The sequence below is a fragment of the Delphinus delphis genome, chromosome 17 (genome assembly GCF_949987515.2).
Source record: "Delphinus delphis chromosome 17, mDelDel1.2, whole genome shotgun sequence".
NCBI lineage: Eukaryota > Metazoa > Chordata > Mammalia > Artiodactyla > Delphinidae > Delphinus > Delphinus delphis.
In genome coordinates, this window is record NC_082699.1 from 56,183,401 (window position 1) to 56,201,348 (window position 17,948).

General features: G+C 34.2%; 1 protein-coding gene across 3 annotated transcripts in view; it reads right to left on the minus strand.

Moving 5' to 3' along the window:
• CSMD3 (CUB and Sushi multiple domains 3) overlaps nt 1–17,948 on the minus strand; it is a 1,080,105-nt gene that overhangs the window by 845,786 nt on the left and 216,371 nt on the right. For all 3 annotated transcript variants that reach the window (XM_060035246.1, XM_060035245.1, XM_060035244.1), the window contains exon 4: nt 240–434. In XM_060035246.1, coding sequence (XP_059891229.1) covers nt 240–434 — 195 coding nt within the window. The remainder of the gene's footprint in view (nt 1–239; nt 435–17,948) is intronic.

The window sequence follows — 17,948 nt, forward strand, 5'->3', positions numbered from 1 at the left end:
TATGTATAGAAATATAAAAATATAATCCATTGTCTCATTTCACAAGTAATGTTGTCCTAAGTATTTTTCTTAATCTTTCATGTACTGTATGTGCTTTTTCTAAGCTTCAGATTTTATAAAAGAAACAAGCACCAAATATGTTTTGCAAATATACTGTCTGATTATCACTCTTATTTTTAAAATATTTTCATTATGTCAAACCAATATTCAGTCAACATAAACATTATTTTTTTCTTTACCTCTACAGATGGGAACAGGAAAATCCCATGAGGCTGTATTAACTGAACTGGCTATACAGGTGAGTTGAGGGTGGCCGTCAAGGATATATCCAGTTACACAGCTGTAGCGGATCTTGTCCCCAACATCGAACCTTGTACCATATAGCACACCTTTGGGTGGAATTCCTGGGTTTCCACAAGAGCTACTCTGCAATTCTATAGAAGGGAGGGAAAAGAAGAGTTTACAGTTATTTTAATATATATTTTAACATTTTATATTTATAAAATTATATGTAGATACAGGTGTCTTTTTTTTTCCTTTTAAGAAGATTTACAGAGAAATGGAAATGTCTGCTATTTCAATTACATAAACAGAGAAGTATGGGAAAGGAATGAAATTTTACTGAATAGATATTAGGTGTCATTCTTCATGCCAGCAAAATTTAGATACTTTATATTGTTTAAGTTTGTGGCTATTTTTTAAATTAGTTTTTATTACTCATTTTACAGATGAAAAGATCAATACCATTTATGTGGCTTCTTCAAAGTTACATTCTACTAACATAATAATATGCAAATCAAGTTTCATCAGTATGCTCTCCATTACTCTGATGCTTCTACTTAACCCTCAACCATGAATATTTATCTGAAAAAAAATATAGTCTGGGTGGAAACTTTTTTTCACTTAAATAAGAAAAATATAGTGCAGCAAAAAATGGACATATTTTTGAAGCTGGAGAGATTGGAATAGAATTCCAGCTCTAATATGTGTTTAACCTGGAGAATACAATGAGAATTATCATAGTAAGTGCATACATTTGTGAAGTTTTAATTAGATCAATACGCAAAATATCTGGAAATTGTCTGATATTCACCTATTGCCCTGTTATTTTATTAGTTGATGCTTAAAAGTATACAAGTATACAAACATAAGAGATTTTTTAAATAATAGTCATCTCAGAGAAAAATACATTTTCACTTTAAGTGAAAAAAATAGAAAAAATATAAAGAAATAGCAGAAGTTGGGGAGAATTATTTTTTTCTTATAGTATATTCTAAATTTTCTGTTATATTACCTTTACATTATATTACTTTTATACTACAAATAATAATCAATAGAAATACAAACAGTAAGGAATGAATGGACTAAAAGGTATTCCAGTTTGAGTAAAGTCTATGGCTTACTTAATAGTATTATACAAATGTTAATTTCCTAGTTTTGATAACTGTGCTATGGTTACATAAGCAGTTAATATTAAGGAAAGCTGGATAAGAATATGTATATGGGAACTCTGTACTATTTTCACAATTTACCTAAAAGTCTGAAATTACTGCAAAATAAAAAGGTAAAAAAGACATCGCAATGCAAAAAAAAAGTATGTTTCCAATTAGTCTTGATATTCATCCTATTTCAGTTAGTATTCCATGCAATATCATTTTACATTAAATCAAATAATTATAAACTACTAATATTGAAAATATCAATAACAATAGTAAGTAAAAATACAATACCAAAATAAAACACACTTCATAAAATGTAGATATAACTGTACAAAAGCAATCATAATTTATTGATAATTGGTACAGTAAACAAAGCTGAAATTTTATATTTTTACCCATAATATGCTTATAGTACTTTTGAGAGTGTTTCTTACGTGAATTTTTTTTTCTGTTTAATTTTTCAAGAGTATTGAAAAGAAAAAAATCAATGATGAATTTCCAATGAGATCAGTGAGAAGTGTATTGAGGATTCATAGAACTTGCTCTATATACATTAGAAATGAAGTATATACTTTTAGTTTAAAGCAATTATTTTAGGTTCTCAATCCTAGAAAAGAACTTGACGAATATTAATTAAATATCAATGGTTTCTATAAATAACAGGCAATTTCCTTAAGCTTCCTCACCATTTAATTATACATTATAAACTGATATCTGTAAAATATTTTAAAATATCTGTAACCAAGATTAATGATTTCTAATATCTCACTTTACTATTTCTCAAAGGCATATTTTATAGATTCATTTTCAGTAAAATTTAAAACATATTTATTGTCTATAAATTTTCAGCCATTCTTTACAAAATACTTTTGAAATGAACAGTTTATTTTGAGATAGTTAATTTTTTAGAAAATTCAATTGATTAATAGATGAGATGTTTGCTGTAAGAGATGGTGATTAATAGATGAGATGTTTGCTGTAAGAGATGGTAAGGTTAATAAGTTTTGATGAAATGAGTAAGAATTCAATCCCTTGAATATAGTAATAAAAAAGGAAATACTTTTAATGAAACTACCACTTGTGCCCTTAGCTTCAATCCACTCCTTTCCCTCTCACCCCTAAGAAATAATTAAGGTCAGGACTTCAATTATCATGAAGTTATATATCTAGGGGAAAAAGCAGTTTCCAAATTATTTTACAAGAAGTGGTTAGGTGTAGGAATGAAAGGAAGAAAGAAGCAAGCTCTAAATAGTTGCTATACTCAAACTTAACTTTTATTTAAATGAACAAACATGCATTAGCCAGAAAAAAACTGTTTCTACCTAAAGCAAAAGGAAAACATGAAGTCAATCAGTGAATTAATAATAACACTGGTTGGAATTTTAATAGATTACCTAATCTAGCCCTTGCCTTGTGGCTGAATTATTTCTAAACCAGAAAACAGATAAGAATTTAGCCTGTTTTGAAATGAAACTCAAAGAAGATAATTCCAAAATATATCTGGTTCTCACCTTCAGAAATTCCTGCTTTCATTTGCCCTTGTTCTTTAACCTTCAAAAACAACCACCTATCCATCATTCTCTGTACATTGAGTAACCCAAGAAGACAATTATTAGGATGCTTCACATTCAGGTTTAATAGATCCCAATTCTATAGTCATTGATCATGGATTCTATTTTTTGTGCCCTCCCAACTCTTTAATTTGGGACTTCTCTCTAAGCTGTTTATATCCATTTTAAAACGCAGAGCCAAGAAAGATGTTTTATTAACTGGAAGAATTATATAACCCACCATTAAAAAACCTGCTATATTCTGATTGAACATTCACTTTTTTTAATTTTTTTTTTTCTTTGCGGTACACGGGCCTCTCACCGTTGTGGCCTCTCCCGTTGCAGAGCATGGGCTCCGGACGCGCAGGCTCAGCAGCCATGGCTCACGGGCCCAGCCGCTCCGCTGCATGTGGGATCTTCCCGGACCAGGGCACGAACCCGTGTCCCCTGCATCGGCAGGCGGACTCTCAACCACTGCACCACCAGGGAAGCCCGAACATTCACTTTTTATTCTTGATTTTTTTAAATAAATAGTGCTGCACATTTGAACTTTTAAATAAAATTAGATTTTTCATTACTATAAGAATTTTGGAACTAGCTTTAGATTAATTTTTTAAACACTGTTTCTACCAGCTATCAAGAGTTTGAATTTCGGAAAAAAATGAAGATATACGTGGTAGGTCACGTTCAGTAATACAGATTACAAACTAATCATTAATACACATGGTATTTACAAAGTAATATTGTTTATTATGAAATCATTCTTAAAGAAAATAGAGATTTAAGCATAAAATAAGAATTTTCATGTAATTCATTAAATGTACATGCAAGATAACCACATCGTGCTTGTCACTTCAATGTGTTTCTGAAGCAGATGATTACATCTAAAAGCAGAATTGCTGAACAGACTACAGCTACCTTTCTTCACCAACAGATGACACATATATCAATCAGAAGGTTTAGGTGATTAAAATAAAACTACAGAACCTGATAAATCTCATTTGATATTCCATAATGCAAAGTTTAAAATGGGACTGGAGTGTGTTGGTGGGGTACTATCAAGTTATAGTCACCATACTGTTGGTTGAGAATTGATCAAATTTTTTAATGCAAAGATTACTAAATAAAAGAAACTCCCGGGGCTTCCCTGGTGGCGCAGTGGCTGAGAGTCCGCCTGCCGATGCAGGGGACACAGGTTCGTGCCCCAGTCTGGAAAGATCCCACATGCCACGGAGCGGCTGGGCCCATGAGCCATGGCCGCTGAGCCTGTGCGTCCGGAGCCTGTGCTCCGCAATGGGAGAGGCCACAAGAGTGAGAGGCCCGCGTACCGCAAAAAAAAAAAAGAAACTCCCTATGTACTAAAGATTTATTTGAATTTACTCTTGGAATTATGCCACGAGATCATGTTTGTAAGACAAAACTGAAATACTTAGGGTGGACAGTTTAGTGAATTGAAAAGAAAACTGGAAAACATGTCTGAAGACTTTACACTCAAAATACGTCTCTAAAAATGTCAGAGACCCTTTATTTAAATTTACTGCTCTATCCACAATAAATTATTGTGCATTTGTTGGAAAGATGTATATTTTATTTATCTTCTCTCTTCTCACAGATATTGAAATTATCAGCAAGTAACATGAAGGAATTTGGTAACATAAACTATTCTAAAGTGTAAAGGATTGTTGATACAGCAAACAATTACTTGGGAGAGATCCAAGATAAACAAAAATCTAATTGAGTTATAGAGGTTAGAGTTTAGTGACATTCATCTATATTAGTTAAAAGGAAACAGAACAATAAATTACTTGGTAAATGACACAATTTATTCATCAGAGGCTCTTGAGGATTGCCATTAACATTGCTCTGTGATGTGTAACAGGTAAAGCAACACCACCTTCCTTGCTTTCTAAAAATTTACAATTTGAGAATGCTAATAGCCTTAATTGTTGAAATCAGCTCTGAGCCACACTTTGTTTTAAACATTCATTTTCCCACCTTACATCTCACAATATACCCAACACCATATATGATTTCCCTCATTGTACAGAAAGGGAAACTGGGAATCAGCTTAAGAAACTTTCCCATGGCCACCCAACTAATGAATTGTAGACTTGTGGTTCAAGCCTGTGTCTCTAACTTAAAAGTCTTAGATCATTTCAAAATTGCATGCTGTTACACATGAAAAGTAGATATTCATTCCACAAATGTTTATTAACAGCTATCATGGGCAGTATTTTGGGGATATAGTTTTGCAACTGACAGACATGGCCCTTCCTTCATAGAGTTCATAACTTGATGTTAACCAAGGAAAGAAATGACTACAGAATATTAATTATAATGTAGTAATTGGGATAAAGGAAACATATAGGCTAAAATGAAAGTATATAATTGAGAAATCTTAGTCTACATTAAAAGGAGGTCTGGAAAGAATTTCCTGATGATGTAAGGTTTAAAAACAGGATAAAGGGTTAGTCAGAAGAACAACAAAAAAGGAGAATTATCAAGCATATTCACAATTTTAAAATATAAGACTCAAAGTACTATATTAGTTATTAGACTTGAAAATACAGTGAAGACAGGTCTTACGGATGTGGTAGGGTAGAAACTAAACTGGAAAAAAAGTATTCCAAAAGGGTTGACCAAAAATATATAGGTTCATGTAGTGAATATATATCCTATGCATAAGTCGTGAATAGAAAGGAGAGCTATTCTGTCATTAAATGTTACTTTGAGAGAGATACCTTATATAAACTCTTCAGAGGAGAAAAACTGAGAGCAAATAATTGGAATCCCTAAATGTATTGTGTTGGCCAAAAGTGCCTTCAGTTTTTAAGTAAAAATAAAAGACACATTTTTCATTTTCACCAAGAACTTTATCGAACAACGTTCACCCTTTTGTTCCACTACCTTCTGCCAGTTTTCAGGCAACTTCATAATTCCATTTCCCAAAATTTATCTTTTTAAGCAAAGAACTGTTCCAGGTGCCTTTTACAGTCTTCCAAGGAATTGAATTTTTTTCCATTAAGAGAATTTTGTAAAGACCAAAATAAATGGAAATCTGAAGTTGCAATGTCTGGTGATTGCGGCGGATGAATCATAACTTTCCAGCCAAGCTGTAACAGTTTTTGCCTGGTCATCAAAGAAACATGCAGTCTTGCATTATCCTGATGGAAGAGTATGCGTTTTCTGTTGACTAACTCTGGATGCTTTTCGTCGACTACTGCTTTCAGTTGGTCTACTTGAGAGCAGTATTTATTGGAATTAATCGTTTGTTTTTCTGGAAGGAGCTCATAATAGAGGACTCCCTTCCAATGCCACCATATACACATCACCTTCTCTGGATGAAGACTGGCCTTTGGTGTGCTTGGTGGTGGTTCCTTTTGCTTGCCCCATGATCTCTTCCATTCCACATTGTTGTACAGTATCCACTTTTCATCGCCCATCAGTTTGTTTTAGAAACGGAACGTTTTCATTATGTTTCAGTAGAGAATCACATGAGGAAGTATGGTCAAGAAGGTTTTTTTGGCATAACTTATGTGGAACCCAAACATCAAAGTGATGAATATAACCAAGCTGGTACAAATGATTTTCAATGCTTGACTTGGCTACTTTGAGTATGCTGGCTATCTCCTGCATGGTAATGTTGATTGTTCTCAATTATGTCTCGATTTGATCGTTATCAACCTCAACTGGTCTACTCAACCGTGGAGATCATTCAGTGAAAAACCTCCAGCACAAAACTTCACAAACCACTTTTGACACGTTCGATTAGTCATAGCACCTTCTCCATACACTGCACAAACCTTTTTTTTTTTTTTGCGTTTCAGTTGTATTTTTACCTTTCTTGAAATAATATAGCATAATATGCTGAAAATGTTGCTTTTTTCCTTCCATCTTCAGTATTAGAATGGTTACACAAAAATTCACCAATTTTGAGGTCTTTTATAAATGCACACTGATACGATGGCTGTCACATACAATCTAACAAAATTATTTTGAATGAAGTTAAAGACAACTAAGTGCTACTAGAGCCATCTTACGGAAAAAAACAAAAAACACTTTTGGCCAACCCAATACATATAAGCAGAAATTTTCATAGTATGTATGATATGTACTATGTGAGTTTATTAATTGAATACGAATTCAATTTAATATGAATAAGTGCATTAAATAGGATCACCAAAATTAAATTTGAAAAAGGCAAACAGCCAAAATAATGTATGCATACTATTTGGATATGAGAATATCGACTTTACAAGGCTGTTGATATGATTATATAAAACAATATATATAAGTAATTTATATGCTGAGCAAACACTCACTACATGGCAGGCATTATTATTAGCTCAACAAATTGCAACTTTATTATTATTACAATCAACTTTCCATTTGAGACATCTAAATTAGGTGTGATTAAGTTACTTATGATCTACTAAAGATTGGGTCATGCCTTCACTGTGGACAAAAATGTCACCTGCTGTATCAGGAAACAAAGGATGTTGCAGCCATCAAGCCATCAGCCACTGCAACCACCCCCAGCTGTGTACCCAGAAGGGACTGAGGATGGAGAAAACAGGAGATTGGCCCTAGATAGTTAAGGTGCAAATTAAAGGAATGATTTCAATGAGCCTAGATCCTTGCATCTTCCCATACACAAAAAAGTGCTAAATTCATTAACTTGAGATGTCTGTTTTTTCTTTAGTTAACAGTAATCTTTTGATGTTCTGACTACCTGTTGTTGTGGGGTTTTTATTTGTTTTTGTGGGTTTTTTCTTTTGCAAAAACTCCTATATATCCTGGCTCTTCCCTTACCTCGTCAGAACAGTCCCTCAGAACTATCTGAGAGGCTCTCTCCCAGGTTTAGGTCCTCAGTATGTCTGCCAAAAAAATATAATTCTCAACTTTCAGGTTATGCATTTTTTTAAGTCAACATCATTAAATGCTAATTATTCAAGGTGTAATCTCAACTCCTGGTAGAAGATTTGTATAACCAAATTCGCAAAGTGTCACTGATTCATTCATTCTTTCATCTCCTGGTTGGTATCATATCAAGCATCATACCAGGCACAGTGATTATAAAAAGATCTTTGATGTATTGCACCCTAACAAAACCCCAATAAGTTAAAGAATAAAAAGTTAAAAATACAATTTAAATCCTGAAAGAGTATATATTATAAAGGACTCTAGGAGAAGAGTCATGTTTTCCTTGAAGAAATTCAATAAAACTCTACCAAGTAATTTAGAAAAAGATGAGTGATTTATACTAATAAACACATTAAAACAAACTTGGTTCTAAAAAAAATTCTGATTTCTTAGGAACACATGGATAATTGTGAAAGGCAAGATACTTAACAAAATATCAAGAGGAAAACCTGATCTTGAACACTGGAATGAAAATCAAATGAAAGAATAATGGATACCATGACTATAGAATTGCATAATTATTCAGTCATATAGATGAAGCATGATCCTGCTGAGATCAATTAACAATGCTTTAAAACATTGTAAAATTATATCTACTATGGGAAGTAAAACCATGTTGTTTGTACTTCTTACAGAAAATTAATCTCAGGGTTTTATTTTTCCAGGTGATTAAAAATAATTTAGGAGAGCATAACATCAAGTTGAACCACCTAGCACCTCTCATCCTGAGACTTCAAAGCACTTAACTAATACATTTTCCAACTCTTTTTGTGCTACGAAATGTTCTTTTATTACAGATGCTGAATCATTTCATTCACACAGGACATCAATCGTGTTTGAGAATTCATTTGGAGACTGTGGCTTGACTAAACATTTTGTGAATATTTTGAATCAGTTATTCTATCTATCATGTCCCCATTGACTTTAATTTCAGTATATATAGCCAAATGGAATTTATTTCTTTGAACATTTGCTTTCTCACTAGCCTATGAGCATCTTGAAACGGGCTCTAATTCATCTTTGTGTATCACGGACTTAGTATTGATACATTGTGTAGTATTTTGTTGGCAAGCAAAAAAGGATTGCTCAGTTAATTGAGTTATCTCTAATAGAAAAATATAAAAGATGATCATCACACAGAGTTTGTAGGAGTAAATGTTTAGACACAAAATAGAAGAGTATAACTGGTACATAGAAAAGAGTCATAGGCATATCATGTGTTAAACCTGCGTATAATAAGCACTGGAACACATTGGCAACATCTTGTATGGGTCAAATTACATAGTTGCATCATTCAAAATTGTTTTCTTATGAAAACGCATTAACTTCTATAAGCCAATTCCTAAACATGAGAATAATTCCTAAACTGCTGGTCATGCCACAGTCCTCACTGGGACGCTGAAGATGGAGCGAACATTAGGCCTCATTTGCGATTTTGAAAGACATCCTGAAGCTTCAAATAGGTTCAGATTTGGCAATCAAAAGGATAAATGCCCATTATTTTTTTTTTTTATTTCTTTAACCTAATGAAAGGGAAGTCAAACAAACTACTGGCTGATAAAGAAGAAATGAAAGCAAACCAGCACTGTTCTAACTAATTTACCTAAGTGGAGAATAGATTACTAGATTGATGGTGTGGGTGTGAGGAGAAGTATGCACATAAATTACAATGTATTTCAAGCAGGAGAAGGAGAAAAGACTACTGTCCCTTTTTTTTTTTTTTAATTAAGATAAATCTTCTGGTGGGCTGATAATATTTCCAAAGGGACTTAGTGTGAACCAGTGGAAGAGTTAGTGTAAAACCAAACATAAAAATGTGTAACATCATTCTGTTCTGATATTGGGGTGTAGGAAGGGCCCATAGGCAATAGAGGTAAGTTCTGAGAGTCAGATCAAGAGTAATGGTTAAATATAATATAGAAAACCCACTGCACAATATCCAGGCAGTCATTTACTGGATATGTACTTTTGATCTGTGAATAAGAGGCACTTAACACCTTTCAATTTCACATAGCAGTGCCCCTTTTTTGGCAAAATAAATTTTACCACCTAAAATGAACTTATGAAGAACAATATTGTATTTGCTTTGTAAACTAACTACCACTGTATTAAAAGAGATGGGTGGAAAGCTAATGAAATATAAAAAATGTTATGATTATTTAAAGCTAACTATATCCTGTATAGTTACCAGAATATTAACAAAGCAAAAGAAAAATATAGAATGGAGGCATATTAGCAGCATCGTCACTATGAAGTTTCTATAAATGGAATAATGCTGCATCTGGCAGGGGTAGCATTTGATAGCGTGATTCAGAATAACAGAAAAATATGAATAGACTTTCCTCTCTGTATGACAGAATTGGGACAAGTATCGGTATTAAGACTTTTTGGATAAAAGTAAATTAATTCTTTAAAATGATGTGTTACACTGATTACAGATAATTTACTAGATTATATATTCATTGAATATGAGTGAGAGATACCACTATATTTCAACAATTAATCAATTATCAAATAATTATTGAATCCTGAGGTATAAATATCAATGGGGTATAAAAATCATTTTCTCTTCTTTTAGACCTTATAACTCAATTGGAAAAGTAAGACATGCGTAAAACAATCTTCTGGCAATTAAATAATAAAACTAATTCCAAAACCTGAAAAATTTTTAAGTTATATATTTATATAAAATGAATAGTAGTATATGAAATGAGATGAGTAGTATTTTAGCTGGGGAGGACTCAAGAGAAGTCAAATAAATCACATGAATAAAGGCCCAGAGACAGAAATGTATAAGATGTGGTCAGGGCAATATACAAAACCAATGGCTTAAGCAGAATACCATATGTATGAGAAAACACTTCAGAAAAGAATGGTCACACTTCGCAGAGCTTTTAAATTACCTCTCTTAGGGTCAATGCTATGCTAATGCTGCCAAAAGGCCCCCAAATGAAATGACTTAAATAGATAGTAGTTGTTCCCTCTATGTGCCTCTCTGACCAGTCTAGGCTAGGATGCAACAAATGGCCCGCAGGGCAGGTAATCCGATTCCCAATTGTTTTCTAACCTGTTGCTCTGTCATCCCCTTAGGCACTGTTGTACACTTGCTGAAGCTGGATTGCCAAAAAGGTTAAATTCCAGGCTACTGGGAGTTTAATCAGAGGATGTTCAGAGAAATTCTCCCTTCCTTCCCTTTACTCTTGACACAACCCTTTGTCTTTTCTACACCCTTTGCAAATTCCAAGGTTTCTTGGAGATGGACAGCCATTTTATGTTTGTTTTGTTTTTCCATTAGGGCCAACTCTAGTTCCTCATGGATCACTGACCTGTTAAGGGAAGAAAATGAATGGTCAAATTAAATCTCCCCATGTGGATAAGGGAAGAAAGAAGAATATTCCACAATCAATGGTCATGGAAATAAATAGATCCTGTTGAACAGGAATTATGAAGACCCTCATACCCTTGAAGACCCTGCTTCTGCTCTTGAGAAGGTGCTCCTTTGTCTTGTGTTCTCTGTTGTCTCTTGGTGTTTCCTGTTGAATAGTTCTTCCTCGTCCATATTCTCTGTGGCAAAATTTGAAGTGGGTGTGGGAGAGTAGACTATCCTTGGGGCACACAGTTCTTATGTCCTACAACTGTTAATGCAGGTTTGGTGCCTGAAAATTGCCTTAAGGACTGAACAACCAAAGAGTTTTGCAGATGAGTTCTAGGGTTTATTTGGCTAAAATTTCCTTTAAAAACTTAATAGGAACTGGTTTATTTGCTTCCAGTTATTTTCATGTGCCAGTGAACACTCTCCACCCACTCCAACTTGCTTTAACCACTTTTTTAAATTGAGACTACCTTGCATTGATCAGAAGCAATAAGCCTGGGCAGGAATGCAACATTCTTTATCCGATCCTTGCCCCAGGGCTGCCCTATAAGAAACTTAATAGGAGACTTTGATAAACCTTATCCCCTGCTGTACAGAAGCAGTTGGCTTTTCCAACCCATAAATCACCAGAATTTTAGACTCTACTTTCTTCAATCTCTTCTTGAAAACTGGCCAATATCAGGCTGAGCTCTTGTCTTTGTTGTAAACTCTTGTCAAAGGCAGCCAGGAACAGGCCACACACCTTAACAAAGTTTTTTTTTTTTTAACTTCACCCTTTCAAGCTAAAGCTTCAGTGGTCTGTATTCCAGATTGTCATAACAATTACTTCACCACAGTTGCCATAACTCAGAAAAGCCACCAGCCTTCCAGCTCATAATATGTTTCCTCACTACTACTCTTGACCACAAAACAGTAACACATATTTTAGGGGTTTTTTTTGTTTTTTAATATTTTATCTTTGGCTGTGTTGGGTCTTCGTTGACGCAAGTGGGCTTTCTCTAGTTGCGGCGAGCAGGGGCTACTCTTCGTTGGGGTGCGTGGGCTTCTCATTGTGGTGGCTTCTCTTGCTGCGGAGCACAGGCTCTAGGCACACGGGCTTCAGTACTTGCAGCACGCAGGCTCAGTAGTTGCAGCACGTGGGCTCTAGGGCATGCAGGCTTCAGCAGCAGTTGTGGCTTGCGGGCTCTAGAGCGCAGGCTCAGTAGTCGTGGCGCACAGGCTTAGTTGCTCCGCGGCATGTGGGATCTTCCCTGACCAAGCCTCGAACCCGTGTTCCCTGCATTGGCAGGCAGATTCTCAACCACTGTGCCACGAGGGAAGTCCCTAGGTTTTTATTTTAATGCACCACTTCTAGTACAAATATTTCATCAATGCCAGAAATAAAAAACACTTTTTCAAGCAAAAGGGATTTAATACTGTTTCTAGGAACAAGTTCTAGGATGGACCTCTTGATTACTACAGAATCAGCCCAGTAAGGGGACTACTACCTTTAGGTCACTAATGGAATTAAGTTTACCTAGAATCATTGCCACCTCTCTACCAACCTCTGAACAGGAGAAGGAAACTGGAGAAGAGTCACTGCAATTATAATTCAAGGATCCACTATAAGAAAGTTTCAGAAATGTGGTTTTTCTTGTTTCTTTTCTAACATTTTCATATAGAAAAAGAGTGAAATGGAGATCAAAAGGTGTATCTGATCGTACCACCTAATATTTAGGTATCTCCCCCCTTCATCCTGTTTCAGAGTTTACAGGTTAATCCTTTCAAAGTACCCTCATACAATCCTTCCAACTCTGCTTACAGAAGCAAATCCAATCTCCCACTTGATCAAGATCCTCCATAACCACACCCCTTTATACTTCTCCTAAATCTCCCTACGCTTGCCTAGTCACATGTTCTGTTTCAAATAATCAGTGCCCCTCAATATGATCTACTCACACTATTATGAAATATCTCCTTTCTTCTCTATCCAAATGTTTCTATCCTTCAAGACCATAATCAAGTCAGATATTATATTTTTCATGTGCATCATTAAAACTGCAAACTCTTTAATTTGGACATACTGGGCTCTCAATATTTTTTATGGTTAAAGAATTAGCTTAATTCAAAGATGAACTGGGAAGTTAGGAAAATATGAGAAATCCAAATTATTTCAAACTCTTTGTGAATTTAACTTCCTTGAGGAAAAAAATTTTGAACCCTATACTGACAAAAAATACAAGACAATAATCTTTGTTGGAGGCAGGATTGGTGGGGAAGTGAAAACCAGGGCCTTCAGAGTTTCCTAGATGACAAGCAGTGAAATGAATCTTGACTATTTTACTATTCCAGAGTAATGTTCATCCTTTTCTCCCTATAGGAATAGCTCTGAAAGTGTGGAGGAAAACTAAAAACAAATAGGGAGCTTGTTCCAGTTGATTTGCGTTCTTGCAGTTGACCTTATCATTGGAAAAGGAAATACAGTAAAAGAAAGCTCCAATAATGAAATCAAATAAAACTGTCTTGGAATCCTATCTCTGCCATTCACTAGTGTGTGGCCAAGGAGGCTTTCAATACTTCAGTTTCTTCTTTAGTACCATAGGCATTACCAAAATTTATTTGGGCTACTTAAGCAAATTAATAGGAATTATGATTTTAACTATGTTGTGAGTTTCTTGATATCACCACATTCTAACGTTCATTTACTGGTCACTTGTTTCATACTGAAAAGATGGCTGTTTGTACATGAACTCATTTTCCTCAGAAAATATGTATTTATGACACTTGAGTTCATTGAATATGTCTGATCTCATTCCATTCAAACCACATCACATTTAACAAAGGCAATGGTTTCTCAACAATGCATTTACATTGCTATTCAGTTCATTTACCTTCACTGAGATCTTAATATTTAGAATGTATTTTACCTTTATAAGCATTGACACCTATTAATCATGCTAACTAGTTCTGTTACTGGTTATAGCTAATGGTATAATACAATAGAAACTGCTTCACCAGAGCTATGAAAAACTAATTGAAACCAATTATGACAATTATCTCTCTGTTCAGTTGCCTGCACTGGACTGTTCCTTCATTCCATACTGTCAGTCTGCAGAGAACTTTCCTTGATGTAACCTATCCAATTGCATTTCAGGCTTTATTCAGTGAGCATGCATACTTCTGATTCAAATTAACAGGAGCTATGCATGGATTGAGTGAGGACTGGAGTTATTAGAATTGCAATATGAATATAAGTGAGAATTAAGTATCATTGGACTTTCTTATTTTAATTAAGTACCCAAACACTCTTAATCAAGCATATAATTAAATTTAAGAGGAAGTGCATTGTGTGCTAATTGCCATTAATAATATGCTTATTTATACATGCAAACTCTATAATGGAATATATCTCCAAACTATTTCTGAATGACAATAACTTACTTCTGCATAATGAAACTATTAATGAAATGAAACTATTAATGAAATGTATGAACTCACACAGGAGAACATCAATAATTATGCTTCTTTTTCCCAACCTTTTTTTTTTCTTATACAATGTATGTTTAGGGGATATTTGATTAAAACATAAGGAATTCATGTGCACTAAAGAATCTTTATTTTAGCTTTTTTTAAATTTTTCTTTTCTTTTGCCATTATGTACATTCACAAATGACTTTTAAACATAGGTTATAAATTCTTTGTGCATTTATTAATTCATTAATATTTTCTAATTGTCGCTTGCTTATTAAGCACCTACTGCATGCCACACATTGGCCTAGGCACTGGGGATACAACAATGAGCAACATATTACCCCTTCTCTCAGGGAGCTTGTGAGCTAAACTTGCCAGCAGATGATGGAGAGGGGACACAGGTCATAAATAAGGTAATATTTAGGGTACTATTAGATAATAAATGTTAAAGAGAAATACAAAGCAAAGAAGGAAAATAAAAAGTTTAATGGGGGAGATAGAAGCTTATTATGTTAGCTAGGGAAGGGCTCACTGACATGGTGACATGTAAGATCTGACTAAAGGAGGCAAAGGAGCTAGCCATAAGGACATCTTGGGGGAATGTATTCCAGGAAAGTGAACAGCAAATGCAAAGACCTTGAAGCACAGAATGCCTCGAGCATTCCTGGAATAGTAAGAATCCATATTAGTTCCAGTGGACTGACTGAGGGGGAGACTGGGAGAAAATTAGGTCAGAGAGTTAAAACAAGGTCAAATGGTATATGACTTTGAAGCCATTGTAAATATATCTTCAACTAATTCATTTGATATCTACCTCTGTCTCTCATATAACTATTTCCTGATTTTTGTTTTTTTAAGGCATATGAATTATTTCCTCATAATTCATTCTCTTTCACCACCCTAAACTAACCCCCTCCTAACACTGCTCCCATAAAATTGTGTTTGAAATATTCAGTGTTAACACTATAACTATGTAAATGCTATTCTTAGCATTCTTAGCAAAGCTATACATTATACATAAACTTTTGTTTTCTGCTTCAGTTTCTATTTTCTGTGAAGTTAATAATTTCCCTTTTTTATTTATTTCATGTTGAATAAAAACTCAACTTCAAACTCTCTGCCAGTTCTCTGAATCATTTCCCAATAAATTTAGATACATCAAGCCTTCAAATTCAATTGAAGAAAAATTTTCAGAACATTCTAGTCTCCATCTGAACAAGTTAATGTCTATTTTATGTTTCTGTTACCAGGAATTATTCTATATATGCCATTAAACTATCTTCTTAGTTGGATCCTCTCTTTCTTACATCCCACAACGTTCACTTTCTTTGTTATAATGAAGCACCTGTAGCTTCTTAAGAATGTGTGCTTAAGAGATCAATAATGCCTCATACTATGCCTCAAACAACGTGATAGTTTGGATAGGTACAGAATTCTAGTAAGGAAGCCAGTTACATTAGGATTTGGAAAGCAAGGCTCTGTGACAGTGCTGATCTTGTGAAGGCCAAAGCCATTCTGAATATTAGCACTTTGAATTTGCTCTTACTTTTCCCTATTTCTCTTGCTAAAAAATATGTATATAATCTCACAGCTTATGCTTTTTTTTTTGACAAAGAAGAAATTATTTCCATCAGATGTTCTGGATAGTTGTTGGTCCTTTCAATATGGAACTTCATGTCCCCTGCTTTAGAAAAAAATTTCAGATAATTTTCTCCCCTTCATTTTATCAATGATCTTTTTAAGAATGATTATTATTTGAAGGCCCTATTCGACTGCTCCTGTAATTATTGATACTATTGCTACCAATATTACTTTGTCTTTTCTTTCTTACTTCCTATATCTGTCTTTTCCCCCTTTTTTCTGGAAATTTTCCTCAAATTTGCCTTTAAACTCTTCTAACGACTTTTTCATTTTTATTTCATTTTTTTATTTCTAAGAATATTTGGTTGTTCTTTCTCCATTGCATCATGTTTTATATCTTTTTGAGAACATTCATATTAGTCTTTTTGGCCATTTTTGAATTTTTCTTCTACGCATATACAACTTGTTTCCTCAAAATTGTTATATTCTGTTTGTTTTAGACCTTAGATTCTATGCTAGAGAACTTCTTCAGAAGTTAGGTTATTTTTGTTTGCTAATACTTACAAGTAGTTAAGTAAAAGCTGAATGGATGCTCTGAGTATAGAGTTGGTACTTGATACCTGTAGACTTCATTATAGTCTATTTTCCTTGATTGTTTCGTTGAGAGATCCATTATGTCAGTATCTTTAAATATTTCCTATTGGACTGCTTAGATTCTGCATAAAAGAGTCTTTAATCATTTGCTTGGAGAGTACTGAACTGGTTGACAGGTTTCTGTGATTTAAGAGGTGAATGATGTGTGGGTATGTGAAGAAGGGGGTGTCAAAATTTTGTATGGAAACATTAATCTGCTTGATTTTTGTACTGTACCTCTCTTTCCAATTGTATCTCAGACTCACCATCCAAAGACTCTTCTACCTCCTCCAGAGAATAAACTTCCAATATTCAGTTGGAGTAGGGAACGGGAAGTTGCCTAGTTGCATGTTTTTGCTCTCTCACCACTTCTTAATTGGATTTTCAACTAATCTTCCTCTTTTAAGCATGACTTTCACTGCCTCTTTTATAGGTTTCTGGTGCCACCAATTCATGAGACCTTCTGGACATTCTGAGGTATAAACTGGATTGTCTCTTAGTTTTTCCCACTAGTGACTTAAGATTCAACCTTCCGGTGACTTCTAAGTCTGTTATCACTGGCTCATCTAATTACTACCTCCCAAATTTTGTTTGGTTTTAATCCTCCTCTACTATCTATATTCTTGTGAGTTTTTGTCATTTAAAAACTCTTTTATTTTAGATGGATTTCAGGAGAGAAAAATAATCAATGTGTTTAATTTTTCGTCTTCACACAGAACTCAATACCCAGCCTTTACATATCAAATGGAAAATGATGAATAAACTATATAGTGGACATCACTTGTTAAGCATAAGGTACATCAGGTTACAGGTGGATAAAATCCCTGTATAATCCTAAACCCAAGAGATCTAGTTCTAGTAAGGTATTTCTAAATATACGTAATTATGTTTATGAATAAGGGTAAACATATTTGTAAATGAGTATGTAGTGTTCTAGAGGATCTGGAGTCATTAAATTAGCAAATATGTTGGATTTACCTGCATACAAGTCTCATTTTA